Source organism: Harpia harpyja, chromosome 7 (genome assembly GCF_026419915.1).
Source record: "Harpia harpyja isolate bHarHar1 chromosome 7, bHarHar1 primary haplotype, whole genome shotgun sequence".
In the NCBI taxonomy this organism is placed as follows: domain Eukaryota; kingdom Metazoa; phylum Chordata; class Aves; order Accipitriformes; family Accipitridae; genus Harpia; species Harpia harpyja.
The window spans coordinates 18345193-18371177 of NC_068946.1; the positions used below are offsets into that span (position 1 = coordinate 18345193).

General features: G+C 40.3%; 1 protein-coding gene across 8 annotated transcripts in view; it reads left to right on the forward strand.

The window, feature by feature from the left end:
- Positions 1-25985, forward strand: part of ERBB4 (erb-b2 receptor tyrosine kinase 4) — a 666663-nt gene that overhangs the window by 477991 nt on the left and 162687 nt on the right. For 3 of the 8 annotated variants that reach the window (XM_052792389.1, XM_052792388.1, XM_052792393.1), the window contains exons 12-17: positions 860-1059; positions 11118-11250; positions 13671-13764; positions 15243-15397; positions 24062-24106; positions 24227-24301. In XM_052792389.1, the coding sequence (XP_052648349.1) occupies positions 860-1059; positions 11118-11250; positions 13671-13764; positions 15243-15397; positions 24062-24106; positions 24227-24301 (702 nt within the window). The remainder of the gene's footprint in view (positions 1-859; positions 1060-11117; positions 11251-13670; positions 13765-15242; positions 15398-24061; positions 24107-24226; positions 24302-25985) is intronic. The other 5 variants (XM_052792390.1, XM_052792391.1, XM_052792395.1 and 2 more) reach the window with 2 other exon arrangements.

Sequence of the window (25985 nt, forward strand, 5' to 3'; positions counted from 1 at the left end):
CCCCATTGTGTAAATGTAGTAAATCAGTCATGGGATTCTGCTGGCATCTTAAACAGCAACCCAGGCAGAGTATGAATAGCAGTGAAACCTTGAGACTGAATTACAGACCAGCATTCTGTTTGGAAGCAGCAATTTTTATTTGTAACAGCTGGAAAAAAATTATAATCGTTAAAATACAATAACTTAAAGGATGCCCAGAAACTGGATATTGTCTTCACTAATCTTCAGTCATAAAATATGTGCAGTCATTTCCATATTATACAGGCAATCATTTACCATTCCTTTGATGAAGAAAGGCGATAACCACATATTACAACAAAAGAAAAATGAAATGTAGAAAGTGGGCTGGAAAAATTTCCTTGAAAATAACAATTTCTTCCTGTATTACTATAAATGACATTAATTTGATGCCTGACAGAAGACGTTAATACATTTTGCATGATTTTGTCAGTTTCTCCTTAGCATATAAACTATCATAGTACTAATTCTGTTGAAAAAAAAAATCTGGATTTTACTCAGTTTTCTCAGCAGCACTTTATCTCAAAAAATACATTAATGGATGAAATGGAACTAGTTGAGGAGTTCTGCTGGCCCACTTGGCCTAGAGCTGCAAGCATCGCAGCTTGTGGTATCGCAATTCTTACAGGACTCATAATTTTCTAGGCAATAGAACTAGATGTTGACTCATAAAATATTTGCGTCACCTCAAAATAAAATTTTTCTGACCAAATTTCAGTTTTGCTAGAAAGATCATCTTGACATTAGGAACTAATTCTAGTGGGAAATCCGCAACCAGCTGTAATAAGTTCCGCCTTCTGGAGCTAATTCCTGTTCTCTCTTACTTTTGTTTTCATCACAGTGGCCTTTCCTTACTCATCCTAAAGCAACAAGGCATTACCTCTCTGCAGTTTCAGTCCTTGAAGCAAATCAGTGCTGGCAATATTTACATAACAGACAACAGCAATTTGTGCTACTACCACACTGTGAACTGGACCAGCCTCTTCAGCACACCCAGTCAAAAGACAGTGATTCATCGAAATAAAAAGGCAGAGAACTGCAGTAAGTACTGCTGCTCAGTGCAAATCTTGCCTATGATTGGCTCACTTGGGGGGAGGATGATACAAGTACTGGCAGGATATAGTACAGTGAGCTGGCCAGAAACTTGGCTGATGTCTCTTGGAGCTCCATGGACATCAGTGGAGCTGTGATCATTTACAGAATCTAAGGATTTGGCCCAGTCTGCCTCTGGGCAGATTTGTAGGCAAATGAAATGTTTTAAGGTATGAGCAAATGAAAGGGAGAAGAGAGAGAGTGCTGCTTCCTTACCATGATGTGAACTTTCCAGATTAGAGATCCAGTTTCACAAATATGAATTCTGAAGGCTATAAATGTGGGCTGAATGTAGTGTTCATGAAAGGCACTAATTTTAAAGATTTGAAAACTACAGCCCTTTCCTTATGGAGTGCGATTAGCATCTTCTGCCTCCCCTACCCTGCTTCACCAAAGTGGCCCTGTCTTAATCCAGAAAGGTCACTTCGGGGACTGTGTTTGATCACCGAGTTCCTCCTTTCTGTATTTGACCTATCTGATAAAGATTACTGATAATTGGGCCTAATTGTCTTTCAGGAAGGCTTATGTGCCAGCACCTGGACTGAGATCATAGTACTGGAAAGCAAGTGAATGTTAGGTAGGAGATGAAACTGTCTGGTTATACAGAAATCAGGCAGCAAATAGCATTAATACAGTCATATTGTAGCAGCAATACAGTTCCTTTTAAGCATCTGTTAGACTGCTAGCAAGAGAGGAGATTTATTAAATTGCTATATGTTTAAGTGATATTTCTGGGTTTTGTGCTTTGACCAGCCAGAAATGTTTGCTTTGGGTTTTTTCAGGCTGTGGTCCTACTTTTAACTTATTCTTTTAGGTTTTTTTTTTTCTTTTTTTTTCTTTTTTTTTCTCCCCTCCCTTTGAAGTACTATTCTGCTATACTTTGAGAGAGTTTGTGGCTGTGCTTATCACTGTAGTATGAGCGTACCTTCCAGTGTTAGGTGAAACACAGCTATACATTTATCACTGCTGCTTGGTTATTTTTCTAATCTCTTCTGCCATGTAAAAGCTACATGAAGTGGAAAGTCTTGTTTGGTAGGTCTCTGCACAGTTTTGTTTTTTGGGTGGCATTATTATTATTATTAGGCTATTTCTCTACATACAAGTTAAAAAAGTGAAGGTTAAAGAAATGCCTCTTGCTGTTGATGTAGATAGTTTAACTGCGATCGTGCCTGAGGGTGTAGAGGGAAAGGGTTGTTTCTTCACCTCTGGCAGACCACTGTCCACTTTTAAACTGCAGCATATGTTATCCTTTGATGTAAAATTTCTGTTATGTGAGACAGAAGGATGTGTTGAACAGAACTTTTCTTGGTAGAAGGTTTTGTGTATGTTTGCAAAGGACATCCTTGGCATAGGCTGTGAAATTATGGATTAGACCCTTATATTTGGTAGAACATTTTGTGGGGAGGCAATACAGAAGGTGGAGGAGAGATGCAGTGTCTGCTGCTACTTCTGTGGTGAGGAAGTGCACAAGGGTGTCCTATATGTTGAACAGCTTCATGCCCTGGTGTCCTTCCTACTGTAACCCAGCCAAGAGGTGACAAGGGCATGAGTAAATGAATCCAGGTGGTTGTCTGTGAGAGTAGCATAGCTCTCTTTGTCATCCAGAGATGATCGAACACATGATGATAATGTTATGTGGGAATGAAGCATTGATGAAGAGTCCAAGAATAGTGCTGAATAATGAATGGAGTTAACCAGTTGCAGGACAAAGGCGGCTGCACAGTCTCTATTTTTAACACACCCAACTTTATCTTGTTCTGAATCAGCTCCAGTTGCTCAACATCCATGAGCTTTGTATCATCATCTTAATGGCTTGTGTTCTCTTGTTTTTCATTCTTCCCATCTCAAGGCTTTTTCTTTGCTTTGAGTTCTTCTGTGGGTGAATGTTATTTGAACATTGAATAAGATCAGCCTTGCAAGAGAAAAGTATGCATTTTCTGGCACCATCAGCTCCTTTGAAACTTGGAGGAAAGCTCCTGACTTCCCATGAATAACTAGTGCCTTCAGTCTTGCCAGCTAGAGCATTTGTAGATGGCTTGTAGTTCAGTATGCATTCTGTTTTTTCTGCCCCCACATAGAAAGCCAACTATGAAAAAATGGCATATTATTTGGCAAATAGAGGTGTTGCCAAGAAAGAGAATCACATCTGCCCAGGGGTGGTGGGTTGCTGGTTGCTTTCCCCTGCAGTGGGGTTGGAGTTTAATAGGATCAAGTGGTGAGGAGGAACCTAGTTCTGTGCTAGCACTCTAGTAATAAGTGTATTTTGTATGTCATGACAGGAAGAATTAGCCCTTTGAGATTTCACGTGAGAAATTTCTTGGGCTGACAGAATAGAACCTGTCTGAAGCAGCACAAGGTCTTGATGACCATGCAAGTGTCACTAGGGTTATATTCCAACATCCTAGTGGTCCCATCTTGCTGGGAAATACATGAAACTGTGAGCCTTCCAGAGAGCGCCTGTTTCCTCTCTACCGTATGAAAAACCACTGACTGTGGGAGAAAAATCTTGCTCTTGGTGCTCTTTGATGTTTTCTAACAGCAGATTGGCTATAGCTGTCTGATAATGATGCATCATTTAATGACAGAACAACCAGCTCTCCTTCATTCCTAGAGATTTAGTATAAAAATAAAACAAGCAGTAATACGGTTGAACTCCGTTCATACGGTAACGTTTCCTCTTTGCTTTAAGCTCTCTCTAACTTACAGTGTGCTAGAAGACAATGGAAAACCACTCAAAGGTGAACTTTGTAAGGTGCTTTTCCCTTCATGGAATAGTGTCCCATTTGTTTCACTGGGTTTGAGAGCTTGGGGACATAGCTGAACACGGTAGTTTGGAAGCTATTCCCTTATTAGTTGTCAGGACTCCTTGTCAAATACCTCTTTGTCCTTTCTTGTGATCACTAAGTTTGAGTCCTTTTGAAGCAGCCACAACTACTGAAACATGGGCTTCCAGGGCAAATGGAAACATGGATATACTGTCACATCATCCTCTTGCGCTATGTCTTGTCACTACATTTGCACACAAAGGGAAAATGTAAACTTCATTTGACTTTTAGTTTGTTGAGGATTTGTTATAATAGACACTCACTATTTTCCAGGAAGAAAAATACTCGTAAAGATATTTTATGAAATTTAACACCAAGGGAATCTTCATGAGGAAAACAAATCTCATTCATTTCATTTTTAGAAGTCACAATGTAAGCTACAGTACCAAGGGACTAGTTTTAAAAATGGACTCCAACCTATGTTCATGTAGGCTGGGGGCCAAGTTACTCTGATCAGAAGGCATTGTCTTAGCTGACTTCCTGAATCCTAACAGGGAACAGTGGTTTTCTCTCTCTATGCACGTCTGTGTGAATGAATTGATTAATGTTTTGTGGCCTTTTGAGAGTCAGCAGTAGACGAGAAGAGCTATCCTGCTACTTCAACTCTGCCTGTCAGTCAGCAGCTCTCTGGGGTTAAATGGGTTCTGCTGCAGGCTAGATGTCTAACTAACATCTTCACAATTACTTGGAGTAAGGCAGAACTGTTACTTGTAGCCAGATGCATTTCTCCAGCATCCTCTGAAACATCTGTAATTTTCAGGATAGGGCAACAGACTGGGGTTTAGGAGAGTTTTCTCTGAATCTTCCAGTACCTGAATGTTTGGGATCTGAGGGCAAGCTTCCAGGTTTCCATTTCTGCCTTTCAGTTATTTTGCCTGTTCTAGACCCTGATCCTGCAGATGCTTGGGTATATGCCCATGCCTCTCTGAGTGACAAATAAGACTAATCGGAATGGGGAAGGGAAACGGTAAGTAACTATTTGCAGGATCGGAATCCATCCTCTGTGGTAGAAATAGTGTCTGTTTGCTTGCATAGTAACTAGCAGGGTATGACTTGTTAATAAAAATACCCATTAAAGATTTTTTTTTTTCACGTGGTTTCCAGTGAAGAAACCAGTCTAAACCATGTTTATTATTACAGCCACTCTTGAGTGTGCTTATTATTATTATTTTTTTGTATATTTTGAGTCACTATCAACTTGGTTTTGTTTTCCTCACTAGTGATTGTTAATGGCTTAAAACAAGTTACAGCAAGCATTTACTATCAATGTGTAGTTTTTCTTAAAACTCATGTAATAGCTTCCAAGATCTTCTAGTCAGCATCATATTGAAGTGACTTTTATGATACACCACAAGGTGATGATTATGTTTTCCATACCATTTAATGCTGTGTTCAGCTGAACATATAAGTCAGTGAGGAAATACTGAAAAATTGTTGAGGGAGTAAAATATTTGTGGAAAAGTTCAGTCTATATTAATGTTTCATCTTTGAGATAACACTGACATTAGAGACTTGGGCAGAAGTCTTGATGTTTTTTTTTTCAGTGAAGAAGATAAAGACAACAGACTTCAGCCAGTGGAAAATGCTACAAAATTATCCAATGCACAGAATATACTCCTGATACCCTCAATTATTTCATCTTGCTGTTTCTGCCACTTCTTAACAATATTAAAATAGTCACCAAATATTTCCCGGCCTCCAAGATAGCTTTTCTAAATGCTGGTTAAAAGCCTAGGGCAGATTTCACTTCTTTGTAGAATGTTGAAAATACAGGAGCAAAACATATGTCTGTTTGTTGAATTTTAAAAAAATCCATAAACCCCACAATGCTCTATTGCTTCGTCCTGTCTTTCTAATACTGTCCCATGCAGGGCCAGAGGGGGGTGGGTACCTGGAAGGAGTGCGACCTCTCTCTTCTCCACCTTCCCTACACACATTCGGGGATTGAAATGTCAGTGTCCAAGTTTGTGTACACAGGGAACATAGAAGAAAGTGGCACCTTTGAGGCTGAGCACCATGGAAAGGGCAGCAGTATGTGATCATCAGCGAGAGACTTCTGAACTGCATAGACCCTAAAAGAAGCCTAGGCTTGGGGGCAGATTACAGGAGAAGACTTGAGGGCAAGGGACAAGATGAGGCTTCAACAGCTGTTGCACCTTTAGCACAGTCTGATAGTGTCTCCCAAGGTTGTTTAAGGGTTCAGATGGCAAATGGGCATCTTCAAACTAATAAGCCGAGTGGAAATTAATTGGAGAGCATTTATCTAAAATGCAGTACATGAAGCTCTCATCTAATGTAGACTTTTAATTGTCTACTACTATAAACTGTAATGTTAAACACTGTGCATAAAACTTACTTCATTATGAACATTATTAATGCAGAATGACTGACTGTAAAGTTTTTTGCTAGAGAATGGGCTCTGATAGTTAGATTTTACTGTTGCTCCATGCTGAAGTAAAGATTCTGCCTTTTTTTTCCCAGCATGGGTTTTTTTATGGAACAGTCAGAGGTGACTCATACCAAATATAAGTGCACACAAAATAAATGTAGAAAAAATGTTCTTTTATAAAGAGCTATTTAAATAATTCCTTTCAGCTTTAGTGACACCTGCAGTGCACAATGAAACCTTTCTAGGCAAAGGTTGTTATAAATGTGATTGTTATGAATTATGTCAATTTAGCCACCAATTAACAACTTGAATAAATTATTACATTCATTATCAGGCATGATGCAAAGCTAATAGAAGTCTGCGAGAGCTTTTCTGTTGAGTTCACGGAGCTTTGGATCAGGCCCATAAGTGTATAGCCAAATAGCAATAATTTTTCTTTTTTTACATAGCTGATTTTCTTGTGTTCTATCTAGGTTGAGGAAAAACATTGAACCTCTCTGCATCTAACCTGTGTGACCCCATTAATAAAGAATGAACACTTGTTCTAAAACTCCTGATGAAAATGAGTTCCTGTCAAAAGCATTATTGTTCTTTCCTTCCATATATGGCTATGTGATATGGTGGAGCTTCAGAACATTCTCAGCCCATGGAAATGTCAAATAATGTGCCTAAAATTGAAACATTTCTTTAGCCATCCCTATAATTAAAGAAGAGGAAGACAGACAAGCATAATGGGGTTTTGTAAGTTGTCAAAAACCCCACTCCCTTCTTGCCAAGATTCATTTGTGAAAACATTTCTATGACTTAGAAATAAGCAAAAGGAAATTGTGATTTTTTTTTTTTTCTATTGCTTTTTTCATAAACTACGAGCACTGTGTTGGCTAGATTTCAGTAGGGTAATCGTGATTTTCTTTACTGAAAAGCTCTCTTTTTATTTGCATAAGGTTACTCAGTATATTTTCTGAGCTCTCTTGTAATTGTGTCACTTGCTATTTGAAGAGATATTTTAGTGCAACATTGTGTGTGTGCATGTGTAAATAAATTCTGATCCCAGAGTAGTCTGACAGCTGAGAACAGTGAAAAGACAGGAAATCGCTGGTAATAAAAGCACAATTTCAGTTTACAAAAAAAGGTGAGAAAGCAAACAGGAAACTGCCTTTCAATGACGAGAGTGTGTAAAACAAAATCAGAAGAATTACTAATATTCTTAAGATTGAAAATGAGAACAAAGGGATCTCTAAAGCAGGGTGGTTTTTTAATTGCATGACAAGTACTTAAACTGAGTCATTGACTAGAAAATAAAACTATTCATATAAAACGTTTGCTTAATTAGAACTGTGAGAGTTTCTGGGTTTGGGTTTTTTCCTTCTTTTTATTATTTGCTGATACAGTTTAAGCCTGAAGCTGTCTGTTAATCCCAGGTGTCCCTGTGGCAGGCAATGTGAGGCAGGACTCATATATTTGTCTGGTCAGTGTCACTCACACGTCACCATAAGACTGGATGAGATCAAGGGAGAGTGGCAGACCAGGCATGAAGTGCTGGATTCTGCTCTGAGGGAGCCCTCACGTGTGCTCTAAATCCTAAGGCATAATTGGGGTTCCCCTCAAACGACCAGCTGTATCACCCAGAACTTTTTCCCGGGTGCTCCTGTAGGCAATGAACATGAAATAGGCCAAAACTAGCCTTTAATACCAAGTCAATGCACCTCCTGAACTGTACTGCACAAAGCCAGCATTAGACTGAGATATACATGAAACATTTAGAAGTAGGTGAGAAAGGAAACTGTGTGGGCTACACATGTAGCATTTGCTAATGCAAAGTTTTTGCCTAGTTCCTTTGATTTCTATGAAGTTCAGTTAGTGGCAGCATAGTGGAACTACTGACATCTGGTAGTTGTTATAAGAATGTTGCTACGCTTTAAAAAAGTTAGGGTTGGGACAATAACGAAAAGCTGAATTTTTTGTCTCTGCTCATACTGGCTTTGTGTGGTGTGGTTCCTTTGCAGTAGAATGATGCCTGATTCACAGCAGAGTTCAGGGAAAGAGAAGAAGACACCTCTATGAAATGGCATGCTAAATAGCTCAGGTCTCTCTTGGACTGGAATCTGCAATAATTAATATGCTTCAAAGGAAATTAAATGACCACTTGGAATTACTCCTAAATTTAATTATTTTATGTTTGGCTGTACCTGATTTGAGCTTTGAGGCAAAAGAGGAATCAAAAAGATACTTCTGAACACCTTCTGAATGTCATCATTAAGAAAGTATATGCGATATAAAAAAACCTAAATCTATATATGTATTCAAGCATTCCAGCCTTGATAAGACATGAATGTGCAGACTTTTCATGTCTGAGGTTATTTGTGGTATTGTATTGAATAAGATAGTGCTCATCTACATGCTGAATTACATGTATTGTACAGCAGAGCCATGCAGGGTCAGCAGCAGTGCTGTACAAGTAGGAAGCATGCTAGTGAATCGCCTGTTCTTGGATCAGTTTGCCTGCAAGGGCTGGAGGCTGGAGGACATGAAATCTTTGATTGGTTCCTATGCCACTTGTAAAGGTGTAAAGGTGAAATGTCCTTTTTTGGCACTGAATTACAAAAATGTTCTAGGCAGAAAAGCAAACAAGTAGATGAGGATCTGCCATTTTCAATCTCAATAAAGCAAAATGTCCTATTGCAAGAAGAAAGGAAATATGGAAGAAGCTTCACTCCTCTTGCCTACTCGCTATATGGGCTAGGAGGGAGAAACCAGGCATACAATTGTTGCATGTTTTTTTCTAAGAAGTGCTTTCTAATAAATTCAGTGGTCAGAAAGCAGGGTGACAGTGACAGGACAGGTAGTGTATATCAAAGGAAAGCACCCTGCCAGTGTGACATGACTTTGCACATCAGCAGGCAAAAGGAGGTGTAGGAATGCCTTGTAGGAAATAGAAGAGGACGTAGGCTAGGCATGCTGTACAGATCAGAAAGATATGTTTGACAAACATGGTGCCAACATCAAACAATGTTGCATGATGAAAAGTGGTGGTTAAGGAATAAATTGCTGTAAGAAGCAGTGTGCTGTCCTGTACAGTAGGCTGCTATGACAGATGCTGAGTGGTTCAGATGTGGGACATTAAGTACACCATAGCACAGAATAACCAGTTTTAAAACATGCCATGGAGAGCAGAAAGCATCTTTATGCTGACTCTTCCATGATTGAGAAGGCCTTTGTGCTTCTCAGGTGATAAAACTCAGTATACTCTTTAATTGTTAAGGTGGATTGTAATGGACAGTACCTAACTGCACTGTTCAAGCCTTGGCAGTAGAGACAAAACCATCAGGTATCCTCAAATGAAAATAGGGCTTTTTTTTTTTTTTTCCAGTCACCCAGCTATGCTGCTGTACTGAAAGAAGTGTAGAAAATAGCGCATGAAGAACTACTTTGTATTTAATATAAAGCTGCCAGAGGGCTTTTTGCATTTTGCAAAAAGATCTTCTGTTGATTTTGCTATTGCCTGCCTTTAAATGTGTGCTGGGCGTATGCAGTTGCTGTTTTATACGTGTATTCAGTGGAAGTCTGTCTGTTTGTGACTGGATGTCTTCATTGCTATAGCATTGGAGGGCGTGGTAGAATTCTACCAGCAAACCTACTTTTATTTCATTATTTGATGCTTCCCTCAAGTTTTTTCCGGTAGTTTAAGAAGCAAACAAGTGTTTATATATTTGCCATCTCTGATATTTCAGATCTTTGCTGGTTTTAATCTACTCAGTCTAGCAAGTAATCCATTTGTGTAAAACATTTCATCGTGCAAGAGTGAATTCAAATTAAGAGATCTACCCTTTCACATGCCAGGCTGAAACTGTGCAACTGGACTTTCTTGAGATGGCTGGAGAGATTAACATGTTTCCTTTTGCTCTTTGCTCATTTTCTCCATCTGTCACAGTCATCTAGATATTTATGTAGAGAAGGATTTCTATAAAAGTACAGAATTAATTATGCTTTTTGAAACAACCTTTCCCTCTCACCCTTTGTTCATTGTTTATTTTGTGTGGTTTTGAGGGTTTTAATAGAAAGGCTCTTTGGCTCTTCAGGTGCTTTTGCAATAAACAATTAAAAAATTACAGTTAATGGTGACTATCCTTCAACTTTTTCCCCACCATCCATAAGTTTTATTTCAGAGTCCTCAATTCAAAGGTAGTGTTTTATAGTTTAGTTTAATAGCTCTTCTGAGGATTTGGACAATTGATTTTTCAAATCCTTTAAATTTTTGGCATTTACCATGTCCTGTGTCAAGGAATTCTGCAGCTTGATCTATACTTTCTATGAAGAAAAATCTCAGTTTTGAACCCTATTAGGTTCCTGTCTCTTTGAATGCCCATGAGGGACTTGGAAGAAGCAATGAACAATTGTTTCATGCTTACTTACCTTCTTGTCATTCATGATTTTATAGACCTTATCATGTCCTTTCTTGCCCATATCTAAGGCTACTTCTCTGTTTATTGCTGGTATAGAAGCTCTTCTCTAGTTTTGATAATCCTTGCAGCACTCTCTTAAACCTTTTTCTCACTCTACTATATCCTGTCTGAAAGTAACAGACCGGAAGCGTGTATAATATTCAACCTGTGAGTGCACAGTGTGTTTCTGTAGTGGTATGATGATAATTTTCTGCTCTTTCTCTAGTCTGTTTCTAGAAAATCTGAACGTTCAGTTTACTTTTCTGAGCATAGTGGAATGCTGAATGAAATATTTTCCTGTGGATTTCAGAGGACTATGTAAATTAATAACAGTATCCTCTCTCTCTGCAGCTGCCGATGGAATGGTATGTAATGAGTTATGCTCAAGTGATGGCTGTTGGGGGCCAGGGCCAGACCAGTGTCTCTCCTGCAAGCGCTTCATCAGGGGAAGGACCTGCATAGACTCTTGTAACCTGTATGATGGGTAAGATATTTCCCTTGCACTTTTCCCCGAAGTTGCTGATTACATTGTTCAGGACTTTAATGAGTAAGTTATTTTGGGTTTGCATTAATCAATATCTGGCTCCATTGCCAATATTAATGATTTTGTGTGGAATATTTTGTGGGATAAGTTTTAAGGCTTTCCAAATCTGAACTTGCGTAGAAGGCTTTACCTAGTATTCTGCTGACTAAAATCTTCATGCAACATCAAAAGTTTGTTGCACCTTTTGCATTGCTGTTGAAGTGAGCAATTCAATTTAGGTGAAGACTTACGAAAACCCCCCACCATTTAGCCCTACTTGAATATTGGCACCCTTATTCAGAAACACATACAATTATGTTCTTTCAGATGAGTTAGGTTTAGGCATGTGATAAAGAAATTCTCTGATTAAGGACCCCAAAGTAGGAAAACTCACTCTCTCTCTTTTTAGATAATGCACTGCGTATGTGTACACACAAATATAAATAATAAAACCAACATGAGTTCTTCCTCCCCTTTCCTTTTGCCACTCATGCACGTGCACCATCTTTTCTTGAGGGTGGGTAGAGGAATACATACATTTGCACAGCCAAGGTGGCTGAATCTGCCTTGTGAGAGAAAAGTAGAGCTGAACTGCTTATATTAATTGCAGCAGCAGAAATTCATAATTAGGCCATGGAGGGAAACAGGTGGAATTTTGCTTCCTGTATAACAGTATAGTAAGGTTTGACGCACCTCTTTTAAAGTCAAGATAAAAACCCTAAATGATTTTAATTATCTTTTTCAGCTCAAACTGCTAATTGAAAATAAGATTACTGTATGGTTTTGTTCTCTTTCTTTTCCTGCCTTGGATGCCAACTCATGTAACTGTTAAGGAAGGAGTATTGAATTCACTCTCATATATACATAAAAATATTCTAAACTCTTCTATCTGGAGAATGCATGCAAAAAAAATCTTGTCAGAGTACAGTTTTATATGCTTAAAAGCTCCTCTTCTCTCCTCCTGTGCCACCCCCCCCAAAAAAAGAAAAGTTGCAGACCACAGTTGTGTTCTCATATGCACCGGAATATATTGGACCACATTTGGTGGCTTGCTGCCATGAAGCCTATGGCAGTAAGAGCACTCATGACCAGCCCTCAAGTCAGGATGTTCTGATCTGTATCAATTACTGAATTGTATTTACACTTTCCTCAGGCTCAATTCCTTCCTAAATATGTGATTTCTGACCTGGGCTTGGGGAGAAGTTTTTTGTTTGTTTGAGAGCTCTGCACATTCATCTCGCAGGGCAGCAACAGTACTTCAGGGCAGGGTCAGAGGTATTTAACTTCTCTTAGCCCTCAACAGGCAAGATCCGTCTCCAAAGTCAGAGAGGGATGAGTTCACTTGCAGTAGTCAAGTGAGGTCTTCTTCAGCTGTATTGTTGCAATACAGCCTAATGGCTGTAGAGGAGTGGAGGGTGAGCATCGATAAACTAAGCAGAGAGGCCTTTACCCTTTACTTGGATACTACTAGAACCCACTAACATGAGTGTGCAGCACATGTTTCACTGGTTAATGCAATGAGATGGGATCCATCTGCAAAGCTTAGGTCTGTCCAGTCTGAGCTAGTTACATATATTTTGTCTTTGGTTAGTGGGAGAGAAATGACCTGTTCAGATGTTAATTCATCTCAGCCTAGAAGAGGGTGGGATGAATTGTGTTGAGAGGGTGCTGGAGGTTTGTTGTGAGGGGCAACTGGCAGCTGAAATGAGACACCTGGTGTTTGAAGAAAGAAATCCTACCTACTATTGCTACTCTCCCCCACCCCCCATCAGTGGTTAATAAAAAAAAAAAAGAAAAATCACTTGGGTGGTAGTTTCTTGTGGATACATGAAATAAATGAGCAAAAGGATTTGACATTTTATAGATTCAGACCTCAGCCTAGAATTGTTGATGAAAAAGTTACGAGCCTTTTGGAGAATGGGCTTTAAAAAAAGAGTGTTCATAGAGACTTAACTAAAACAAGAGTAGCACTGTGATCAATGCTCTTTCTAATCGTTTCCTACCTGATAGTATGTCTCACATGTAACAAGTGGCTTCCTGAATCTGAGCCATGAGTGACAATTCCATAGATAAAAATCAAGAAATGAGTTACTTAGTCCCATTAATGAGGTCCTTATTTTTTAAGGAGAGAGGGGAAAAAACCCACTATAGTTTTATACTGGTAAACAAGATGTCTTCTGCTTCACCTGCCTGTGAATGAGGTTGCTGATGGGGCCTGGTTTTCAGCTGGTGTAAAGCAGCATAATGTCGTTAACAGAAGTGATCTCAGCTCACCTTAGTGAAGCTGAAATGATTTCCACCAGGTGAAGAGCTAGCCATTTTGTCTCAGTTTCAGTCTCGCTTTTGGTTTCTCCTAACCTGCCTGCAAAATACTTTTCTAGGGAATTTCGAGAATTTGCAAATGGTTCTGTCTGTGTGGAATGTGATCCCCAGTGTGAAAAGATGGAAGAAAACATGATCACGTGCTATGGACCGGTAAGAACAAAATTTGGTATATTATGGGCTAGCTTGTTAAAGTGTGCTAAAGCACAGACATTTTCTGTTTACAGACTTTAAAGCAGCTATTGAAAATTAATGTTAACAAAAGCAGAAAATATGTGTATTTTGCATGTAGGGAAAGAATTCTTCTCATGTTAAATTGGTGCTGGAAATAAACTTCCTTGGATCAACCTCCTTTAGAAAGTGGTTTAAAAAGTTTTCCTTTTCTTTCCTGAGTTGTCTTAATGCCTTAGTGGTACAGATGCACAAAATTTTTAAATGACAGATAGCATGCAGTTGTGATTTGAGTGCCCTCTTTTATCACTGTTTCATTCTTTATACTCAGTTCTGTCCAGTTCTACTAAACTTCAGTTACATTTTTTTTTCCACAGAAATTGTGGGAATTTGTCTCAATCTCTCGATTAGCTTAAACAATATGTTGGTTGTTTTTTTTTTTTTAACTTAGGTTAGCCTTTTAGGTTGTTTTGATAGAGCATTTTTTTCAGGCATCCTAAATGAATGTTAACTGCAGCTGTCACCTTTATAATGGCCAGTGAGTCTTATTTCAAAGATTATTGCTCTTTTGTGAGATAGAAGTTGTCTCTTTCTTTTAGTCCTTAGTATATTGCCAAGATTAAAAGTCACAAGTATCCTGGGCAATGAGGAGTTGTATTTTAGGCTCTTCATTGTTGAGAAAATTTAACCCATAACTTATTTCCTTATTTCTGTGACTTACCTACTGAATGGAAAAAAAGACATGACAATACTGTGTTTTCTGCAACACAACCATAAAGCAAGAAGCTAATGTTTCAAGTGTTCAACCCATGAGTGAAATTTGGATTTGTAGCAGGGCTCATGGACATAAAATCCTAGATCAGTGCCCAACATGAACACTAGATTTGGTTATACACTGGCTTATCATCACAGCTTTAAAATTTTACTTTTACATTGTCCAGGAGCCTTGGTTTGTAGTTCGTAACAGTCTAGTGTACATATGTATTAAGAAGGAGACTTTGTAGTTCTTAAGTATTGTTGTGGCCAGATACCACAGGGAGAATGTAGTGTGGAAAAAAAATCTGGAGTGCAGAGGTAGGGGATCCCGTGGAAAGGCCATTGCAGTTGCTTTGCAAATGTGGTTCAGTATTGAACAATGTTGCGGGAAATTTCTCAGAGTTAAAATGGGCGTAAAGTCCATTGTGTTAAGTACACCAATAATACTGAGAAACCCATTTAGAAGCTGGACTTTAGTCTTACGCTCTACAGAATAAGTTTATGGCCAAAAGAACCAGGATTTACATATCTGCTGCTCCTTAACAGAGACTGGAACCATACGGCAAATTCACTGTTCATTGGGAATGAAATGTTACTACAATTATTGCTGACTATGCTGTCAATCTAGGACCTGCAATTGTAGTGCAGCAGGAGAAGACAGAGTAACTTGAATGCACTGCATTTCTTTCTTCCACACTTTCCAGGGACCTGACCACTGCACGAAGTGTTTCCATTTTAAGGATGGTCCAAATTGTGTGGAAAAATGTCCTGATGGCTTACAGGGGGCCAACAGCTTCATTTTCAAATACGCTGATGAGGATCGTGAGTGTCATCCATGTCATCCAAACTGCACCCAAGGGTAAGTGCAAATTCTGTGAAGTGAGCCATCCTATTTACTGTTTATAGCACATGATGATTTACGTGCAGTTTGGCTTGGTAAAGCACTTGTCCCACTCCTGAAAACAGAGTGTGTGCAGCAGTAATGTAACCTTTGGTTTTCAGGTGTCTCGTGATATTCGGGTTCCAGTCATGAATGTCTAGCAGCTTATCAGAAGAAGAACTTACACCCCTTTTGAAAACCGTATAGAACAACTTTTCACAGCAATGCTCTTAGCCTTCCTTTTAGCAACCACTGGTTTGTAGCAAATGCTGCCGTTGACACTTAAGTGTAGGCCTGTAAAATGACTTTATTTTTAGTATTTACTTGTTGACAGAGTTTTCATCTATGCTTCTTGGTATTGGTGAACTAACCTGGCAGCACTACTGTGAAACTAAAGTGTTACTCTCTCTTTTTTCTTATGGGGACTGATGCAAAGGGTTTGTCTGAAACCAGACTTTTTACAGGAGTCTGAGTATCAACTCCCCAAGTCCTGTCTAAGTGTCCAAAATCACTTGTTGCATTTGGAAATATACAGCCCATGTATCTGAGCGACAGTTAAGAATTTGTGCAACAAAAGAATAGTAGTCATATATATAACTGTTGTTTTGCATGGGCCACGTAAGTTATAAATGTCTTCTCAGTGAGACAGTTGGTGGTGTCCAGCATACAAAGAAAGGGAGAGGCAGCCAGGGGAAAAAAGAGAAAACTTCAGCCAGTGAAATAATCTTTGACAAGAGGCTCTTATTGTTTAGCAGCTGAAATTAAACCAGGAAATTATTCAATGTAATCTTGATGTCAACAGCTGTTGCCATTCAAAACAAGACCTTTTGCTGGTTTTGCAAATCTAATTACAGTAGAGCCATTAGGAAAATGAAAGTGAGATCGCAAAGACACAGCCAGGATCTGTTACGGATTTGTTTTCCCCTCAGACCCTTTAAACCAGTTACACAATAATAAAAGTGCTGCTACTGTGGAAGAAGAGTGTAAGAAGAAACAATAAGAAAAGATCCGCTTACTTCAGGAGCGCTGGTCCTGTATTTAATAGATGGTGGAACTGCCAATTCTGGTGGAATCTGACAAGCCCAGCTATGGATGATAGATTTACTGTCTGTCCTGTGTAAGAAGTGCCTTGCAGCTCTGCTGGCCTCTCAGAAGACCAGGATGTGACACTTCTTCCCATTCCGTCCTCTTTTCTGGGGAGGTCTAACTGATGTAACTATTACTAATCTTCATGGCACAACTGTGTTTCTCCTAGACCAGGAAGGGAGCAGAATGTTTTCCATGCCTTTCTACTTCTTCCTATGCATCAGTATTTTGCAAGTGGTTGGTTGTTTTTATCTCCCCGGATAGAACTGGATCAAGAAGGGAGGCTTTTATGCCTTGTGATGAAAATCTGACGTTCTAGTTCATAAACAAATAGGAAGGGCATTAAGCAGTTGTAACTGAACTTGCCGGTACTCATTGGTGACCCTTGGTGACACAGGGTTCCTTTATGCTGAGTTATGTTGTCATTTAATCCTTGAACTTTCAGTTTTCCCTTCTTTTTATTTTCTGCAGCTGATTAGGTGAAAGAACATCTCACTTAGCATCATGTGCCAATTCCCAGAGAAATGACAAACTACCACTAGTAAAAGGGCCAAAGGTCTCACCCAGGTTACATAAGCAAAGGTGTGGTTATCTCCCACACGCGGAGCTATCCCTTTGCCATGAGTCAAATACTATTCCTCACAGAAATCCTCATCCTCTTATTACACAGTTGATGTGTCTATTCTTACGTATTTTGTTACCCCTCACAAAAGCAACACCCCACCACCCCCCAAACCTGGGTAAGCATGGGTATTCTTTTCTAGTGTTCCTAAAGACTTTCTGGCATGTGATTATGTTAATGAAACTGTTAATGACTGTCCCAGATGTTTGGGGTTTATGGGTTTTCCATCTTCTTGCCAACGTTGTCAGGGGCTGAATATGCCCACAGAGAGAAGGGAAATCAGTTACTCTCTCTCCTTTTCTCCTTCAATACTGAATTCTCTAGTTTCATACCCTTCCTTTAGAAATTAATATTTAAATTCCCCTCAGTCAGAATTCTTCAGTGAAATAGGTTGTGGAAGGAACACATCTTGATATTTGGCTCATGACTGAATGGCTACAGAGAAACGGTAATTCTACTTCATCTAGCATGTCCGTTCTCCTCTTTGTCAGGTCAATTGCTGGAGTAAAACCAATGCCCTCGCAGTACAGCTTGGACACTCGTCAAAAAGTGTTGAGCTGCTGCAGAGCAGTGCTCCCAGTGTGGTATTATCTCATTCCTGCAGAGCTGCTCTCTTTGAATTAGGCTGCTTGCTAAAATGGGTTGTTAGTTCTCATATGTTGTTTTCAGTCGTCCCTACCTGTTGTTGTCACCAAGGAAGTTATCTGTCCCACCTCTATGTTTCCTCTGAGTGTTTTGCCACAATTTCATCGTGGCACTTGCAGGTGATTGCTTTACGCCCTAGAGCATGAGATTTGCTAACACCATTCTCCTCCCTTATTCAAGTATAATGACTGCTTCTGTTAATAGGTGTGTAGTTATCCAGCCCTGTTAATGACCTTTACACTGACTAAGAGAACTATCAAGGAGTGACTTCCTTGGATGCAACTGTGCTCTTTGCCTTGCGTCCCCATGATAAACATCAGCTACTTGAAGCCACTTTGGAGCAGATCTGAGGCACATGGGACAGCTATCCCATTTAATTCAAGAGAGTCAGAAAGCAGTTGGCACCTTTTCTTGCAGAACTACTCAAATTGAACACTTTCACAGAAATAAAATACTAATTATGTAATAGCATTTGACAGTCTGCTTCCTTACTGGGCAAGACACAAATGGGAGATCTTGCTGGACACCTCCCCTCATCATAAAAAAGCATTTTCTCATACAGATTTTTGAAGGAAGTGTATTACTCTTCACCAAAACTTTATTTTCCTTCTAAGCTAAGACCAGAGAAGTCATGGAAGCTGTATCAACACATGTGTGATCCAGAAGGGGTTTGAAGGCAGAAGTACTGTCTTGCCCCTAAAGCTTAGGTGTTTTTTTAGGAAGGCGTTATGAATTCTGGATGAAACAATAGTGCAAATTCAATGGCAACAAACTCTGACTAAGAAACTGTTACTATTTCATTGATACAAAATTTTCTCCTACCCCCTGCCCCAGTTCAACTTTCTTACTATCACTATCAGTATGCAGTTCCTATTAGGTAAGTAACGCCCTGGTTTCAAGTTGACTGGCTTCATCCATAGCAATAGTTGGATGACTGGGGGCATTGCCACAACTAAGGTTTTCTCCTGTCCAGAGTTAGTCCATTTATGGTATTGTATAATCAGTTTTGTTTCCAATGACAAAGATTTTTAAGAATTCAACTGACTAGAAATGGCTTCACTACTCCACATCTGTGGACAGTTAAGACCCTACCTTTCAGTCTTAAGGAAAATTGATGAAAGACAATATTTGTGACAGGAGGGGAAAGGATTGTTTCATGAAAAAGCAGTTGTTACTCCAGTTTTCACAACTGTTTTAACTCATCATTTTCTTTCAGAGGATCATAGATGAAATGATCTTTGGTTTGGATGGATGGTTTGGGTTGGAAGGGACCTTAAAGATTATCTAGTTCCAACCCCCCTGCCATGGGCAGGGACACCTTCCACTAGACCAGGTTGCTCAAAGCCCCATGCAACCTGGCCTTGAACCCTTCCAGGGATGGGGCATCCACAACCTCTCTGGGCAACCTGTTCCAGTGCCTCACCACCCTCACAGTGAAGAACTTCCTTACATCTAATCTAAATCTACCCTCTTTCAGTTTAAAACCATTACCCCTTGTCCTATCACTACACTCTTCTGTTAACAGAGTCCCTCCCCATCTTTCCTGTAGGCCCCCTTTAGGTACTGGAAGGTTGCTGTAAGGTCTCCCCGGAGCCTTCTCTTCTCCAGGCTGAACAACCCCAACTCTCCCAGCCTGTCCTCATAGGAGAGGTGCTCCAGACCCCTGATCATCTTCATGGCCCTCCATCTGGACTTGCTCCAACAGGTTCAGGTCCTTCTTATGTTGGGGGCCCCAGAGCTGAACACAGTACTCCAGGTGGCGTCTCACAAGAGCGGAGTAGAGGGGTAGAGTAGCCTCCCTTGGCCTGCTGGTCACGCTTCTTTTGATGCAGCCCAGGATGCGGTTGGCTTTCTGGGCTGCAAACGCACGTTGCCAGGTTGTTGAGCTTCTTGTCAACCAACACCTCCAACTCCTTCTTTACAGGGCTGCTCTCGATCTACTCATTGCTGAGCCTGTATCTGTGCTTGGGATTGCCCTGACCCATGTGCAGGACCTTGTGCTTGGCCTTGTTGAACTTCACGAGGCTTGCACAGGCCTGCCTCTCAAGCCTGTCAAGGTCCCTCTGAATGGCATCCCTTCCCTCCAGCGTGTCAACCGCACCACACAGCTTGGTGTTGTCAGCAAACTGGCTGAGGGTGCACTCAATCCCACTGTCCATGTCACCAACAAACATATTGAACAGTGCCGGTCCCAATACCAACCCCTGAGAAACGCCACTCATCACTGCTCTCCACTCAGACATTGAGCCATTGACTGCAACTCTTTGAGTGCTACCATCCAGCCAATTCCTTATTCACTGAGTGCTCCATCCATCAAATCCATGTCTCCCCAATTTAGAGACAAGGATGCTGTGGGGACAGTGTCAAATGCTTTGCACAAATCCACGTAGATGAAATCAGTTGCTCTTCCCTTATCCACCAACGCTGTAACGCCAGTGAAGGCCACCAAATTTGTCAGGCACAATTTGCCCTTAGTGAAGCCATGTTGGCTGTCACTAATCACCACCTTATTTTCCATGTGCCTTAGCATAGTTTCCAGGAGGATCTGCTCCATGATCTTGCCAGGCACAGAGGTGAGACTGACTGGCCTGTTGTTCCCCGGGTCTTCCTTTTTTTCCCTTTTTAAAAATGGGTGTTATGTGTCCCCTTTTCCAGTCAGTGGGAACTTGCCCGGATGCCACAACTTCCCAAATACGATAGATAGTGTCTTAGCCACTTCATCCACCAGTTCCGTCAAGACCCCCAGATGCATCTCATCAGGTCCCATGGACTTCTGCACCTTCAGGTTCCTTAGATGGTCTTGAACCTGATCTTCTCCTACAGTGGGTGGTTATTCATTCTCCCAGTCCCTGCCTTTGCCTTCTGCATCTTGGGCAGTGCGGCTGGAGTACTTGCTGGTGAAGACTGATGCAAAAAAGTTGTTGAGTAACTCAGCCTTCTCCACATCCTGGGTAATCAGGTCTCCTGTTTCCTTCCGGAGAGGGCCCACATTTTCCTTAGTCTTCCTTTTATCACTGACATACCTATAGAAGCTTTTCATGTTGCCCTTGATGTCCCTGGCCGGATTTAAGTGTATCAGGGCTTTAGCTTTCCTAACCTGATCCCTGGCTGCTCGGACAATTTCTCTGTATTCCTCCCAGGCTACCTGTCTTTGCTTCCACCCTCTGTAGGCTTCCTTTTTGTGTTTGAGTTTGTCCAGGAGCTCCTTGTTCATCCACACAGGCCTCCTGGTGTTTTTGCCTGACTTTCTCTTTGTTGGGATGCATCGCTCCTGAGCTTGGAGGAGGTGATCCTTGAATATTAACCAGCTTTCTTGGGCCCCTCTTCCTGCCAGGCCTTTATCCCATAGTACTCTACCAAGCAGATCCCTGAAGAGGCCAAAGTCTGCTCTCCTGATGTCCAGGGTAGGAAGCTTGCTGTGCGCCCTCCTCGCTGCCCTAAAGATCTTGAACTCCGCCATTTCATGGTTGCTGCAGCAAAGGCTGCCCTTGAGCTTTGCGTTCCCCACCAGCCCCTCCTGTTGGTGAGAACAGGTTCCTGCATAGCACCTCTCCTCATTGGCTCCTCTATCACTTGAAGAAAGAAGTTGTCATCAGTGCATTCCACAGACCTCCTGGATTGCTTATGCCCTGCTGTGTTGTCCCTCCAACAGATACCGGGGTGGTTGAAGTCCCCCATGAGGACCAGGGCTTGTGAACATGAGGCTGCTCCTATCTGTTTATAGAGGGCCTCATCCACTCGGTCTTCCTAGTTGGGTGGCCTGTAGCAGACGCCCACTATAATGTCACCTGTCCCTGCCCTCCCTTTAATCCTGACCATAAGCTCTTCATCGGCTCCTCATCCATCCCCAGGTGGAGCTCCATACACTCCAGCTGGTCATTGACATAGAGGGCAACACTCCCTCCTCCTCTCCCCTGCCTGGGGGGACAGAATGATTATCTGTGAAGCTAGGATGAGCTCCAAGTGTAGTTTTCTGTATAAGCTGTATTGGACTGTTATAAGGTACTGAATATATCATTAATAAATTGGCACGTATTGGTTAACCAGTTCATTTTACAGAGCGAACTTGGAAGTGAAAATATCATACAGACTCCAAGCAGAAGAAGGAACCCTGGGGGTGAATGGAGTACCAGTGTGATGTATGATTGTGTCATGCTTATACTTACATGTGTCAAAAAGCCTGAAACCAAGGAAGTTACTTCCAGAGGAAAAATAACTGATGACTAGGTGGTGCAAAATAGCTTGTTAATAGATATGGCCGCTACTCACACAGTATTGTACTTTACTGCATGTAATCAGGACAGCCAGTCAGAGAGTAGAAACTGTTCAACATGACTAGGAGTAATGGAAATTGTACCTGGACAGAATTTTCTGTTTGGGGCTGCAAAATCCACTGAAGAAGATTACAGGTTTAAATAAAAATCAATGGTATTTCAACCTGGAGTGGGTGAGGTCCAAACAGCTCGCTCTCCTTGGATTCAAGTTCTATTCTCCAAAAGTCTGAAAGAACGAATGTACAAATGTGAAATGACTCCAAGACAACAGGCTCTTCATGTTAGTCTGCCAGTTATCTGAAGTAGTAATGGGCTCTCAGATCTCTAATTTGAATAGGGCCTTCTTTTTATTTATAGTAAGAGTCTGAGCTCAGCTTCTCTTGACATGCTAGGAAATGGAAGATCTGAACAACTTTTTTTCAGCCTTCTTCATTACTCAACTGGTTTTCTGCAAATTGCTGAGAATGCCATGAAAGGAAGAAATGTTGGATATGTTTGAGACTGGTTAGAATTCAGGCAGTCCTGAATTCTGAAGTCCTGAAGCCCAGGACAGCTGAAATTTCAAAAAACACCCTTCAGGAGTTCTCTGTATTAAGTTTTTGAACTGCGTTTAAATCTACCCTTTCCATTTATGCGTTATCTGGCCACCTGGGTATTTAATGAATCCTTTTTATGTCTGCACATTTGCTGAAGGAAACCATTACTGAGGAAAACCTTACAATTTGTGTTTGCATGTCACAGTTTTTTTGTAAAAATAAAAATTCAAGTAAACAAACAAGAGGTAAGGTTCACTGTCATTCTGCTTTCCCTGATGGGCAGCTAAGGGGAAACTGAATTCACTGAATTTATATTATAATGGCAGAGTGATGGCTAATTTAAATGCAGCAAAAGCTGATGAGCGGCAAGTGATGGTGAAGTGGAAAGATCTCATGGGAGCACATTTGAACTCTTTGAGATTTTTGACATGCATATCCCTCTATCAAAGCCAAACTGAAAGCAGGAGACTTTAAAAAGAGTTTGGGATCATACCTTAAATTTAAAATGCCTCAAAAGAAATGAGTTTCAGTCTATTGATGTGTCAGATCACCTGCTCCTGTAGTAGATGTACAGCCAAAGAGCCTGTTAATAAAATGGCTCTGAGATGTTGTTAAAGATTTGAAATCAGTGGTTTGGTTTCCAAGGGTGTCAGGTTGTCTTAACCCCTAAAAGCTTAACTTCACGTATTTGTCTCTGAGAATCCTGACTGCTGTGTAAATGTGTAATTGACTTGCTATTTGAATGCAGAGGACCTAGGACACCACTTCACTACTGCTCTTCATGAGGGCAAGGAAAATCTACGCGTATCCATGTTTTGCAAACAGACTCTTTCTCCATGGTTGTGCTTTAGTGGTGCTGCATAAAGTGATTCCCTGCATTTCCATTGCCTTTGGTGAGCACCTACTGATTTTGCAGGTGGAGGACTTTTGGCAGCATCTAAGGAAAGCAGAATAAATCAGCAGACACCAGTTTGCTCTGGGTTTTGTTGGAAGTTCATCCTTGAGCTTCCCTGATAAAAGTATAGTCCGCTTCCAAAATATTTCTGTAGTTGCCCTAGCTAGGAGCTTAGAACAGAATGAACAGTTGCATCAATTACAGAAATAAAAAAAGTTTTGCATTGTGCTCCTGGAGGTCTCATCTTGCAAATGAACATTTTTTGTGCAGTAATCACTGGTTTGATGATTCAGACAACATCCAGAAAAAGCAACTCTATTGTCAGCACTCCCACGTAAGCAGGTGAAACTGCCTTAAGTGTTGTTTGAGCCAAGATATGTCCAACCTTGGAGTGCTGTTTATGTTGCTATAATTGTTCCCATTGCAAGCTTGTTTTTCTCACAAGCTATAATTTTGTAGTGACTTGGGTCTCTCTTGAGAATTGTAATTAAGAATGTGGCACAAAGAGGGGATTCCTGCTTCTTGGATCTGTAAATAACAGATTTCTCTCTTTCTCTCCCTATTTTCAATTTGGATTTGCTGCAGGTGCATAGGGCCACGTATTGAGGACTGCATCGGCCTGATGGATAGGTACTTGCTGAGTGATCATTCCCTGTGTGTCTTCCATCCTCCACGTGTGGACAAGGGCGCATGCGTGTGCATGTCCTTGTGAATGGCAAATGACGTCTTTTGTTCTGTAATTGCCTGCAGGTGTAGAGGTCCCGCTAGTCATGACTGCATTTACTATCCATGGACACGACAGTCCACTTTACCACAACATGCTAGGTAACATCCACCACTTTTCCATTTTTGTACACAAGGTCCTTCCCTGGTTACCATAGGAATGTCATACTATCCATTTTGTTCTGAAACGCAAATTATGGGGAGAATATAATTTGTCCTTAAGTAAGATATGCCTCTGAACATCCAAATTTACTTTTGCATTTGAAAGCCAATTAAATATCTCATTTAGGCTCATTAGAAAATCCCCCCCCCCTTTTTTTTTTTTTTTTTTTAGTTTAAATCAATAAGGATTCAATTCTGAAATTTTCTGCAGAAGTATGTATTTTTTGATGAAATTTTACTAGAAGTAAACATGGTGAATACTCTGGTTAAATTGGAATTTACTTCTTTTTTGCCCATTTGTTGGGGGTTTTTGTTTAAGACAGAGCTTAAAAGCAAATGAAGCTTTTTCTTCCATAATTCTCCTCTGGAAAAAAGTAAATATTTCAGCAAAACTGAATTTCTTCCTTAATTCACAAACATTATTATCTGATTTTTTTATTACTATTTTCTGTTTTTTAAAAAAAAAAAAATCTTAAACTTGCAGCAATTTTATTTTTCAGTAATGACTGAAACAAATTAATGCAGGAATACTCCAAAATATTCTGGTTATACTCTGCATTCTTTTTCATGAAAGCCCTTCATTGCCACTGAGTTTGTTTATTTTTAAATTCAAACTGGTTAGTATGACTTCCAGGCTTTGGGATTACTGTCCTGAGCTGACTGGATGAAAAAAATATCATTTCGATCAATTTCACCTCATTAAGGATTTTACTTTGGGGTTTTTTTCATGTCTTTTTTTAAAGATTTTAAGGTTGCCTTCCCTTCCTATTTGTGTACCTAATGTGAATATTCCTGTTTCTAGCTGTTGAGGGAGAACATGTTTAGACTTGAAAAACAGTACTCTATAAATGGGATACTTGTTTAATTAAATCAATATCAGTTTTCACTTAATTCATGGACCAATGAATAAGCAACAGAAGAAGACTGAGTTTTTCAGTATTTTGTTTTAATCTGGGATATCCAGTTTGAGATAATTCTGTGGGGGACTCATTTTCAGATGTACTCATCCAAAGTATGTTGCTCAAACCAAGCAATCCGTTTTAAAGGTCTCATTTTGTCAACTTTACTCAAAGCACAAATACAGAAAATGTGTTCTTACTTGCATAAGTTTAAGGGTTTACCAAAGTGCCGAGGATGAAGGCCTTGCTGAAGTTCTTTGCTTTAGTAAACCAATTTAAAAATAACAGGTATTTCATCAATTGGATTTTTAATCAGTTTTTGAGGGAACATTAAGGGCTTTATACTAGAAGACAACTTGTTAGCTGTAGTGTAACTCTCTTACAGCGTTACAGGCTGCTTGCTCTGGCTTCCTCTGTTAGCCCAAAAGCCAATCAATCAGACCTTGTTCACTGTTTAATTCAAGTGGTATAACTCCAAAACTTACCTTTGCATTGAAAATGTTCAGGTAGTTGTAAAGTCTCTGAAGGTACTGCCAAATACCCACTGAATTTGATGGAAAGACTCCTGTTAATCACAGTGGATGTTAGATTGGGCCCTATATTTAAAAGTGGAATTAAAGGAGTGGAACCTCGAACATGATAACACAACACTAAAGAAAGTGTTGTCTAGTAGGGTGCCAGGCTTAAGCCATGTGTTAGCAGGCAATGCTTATTTTGGTTTATAT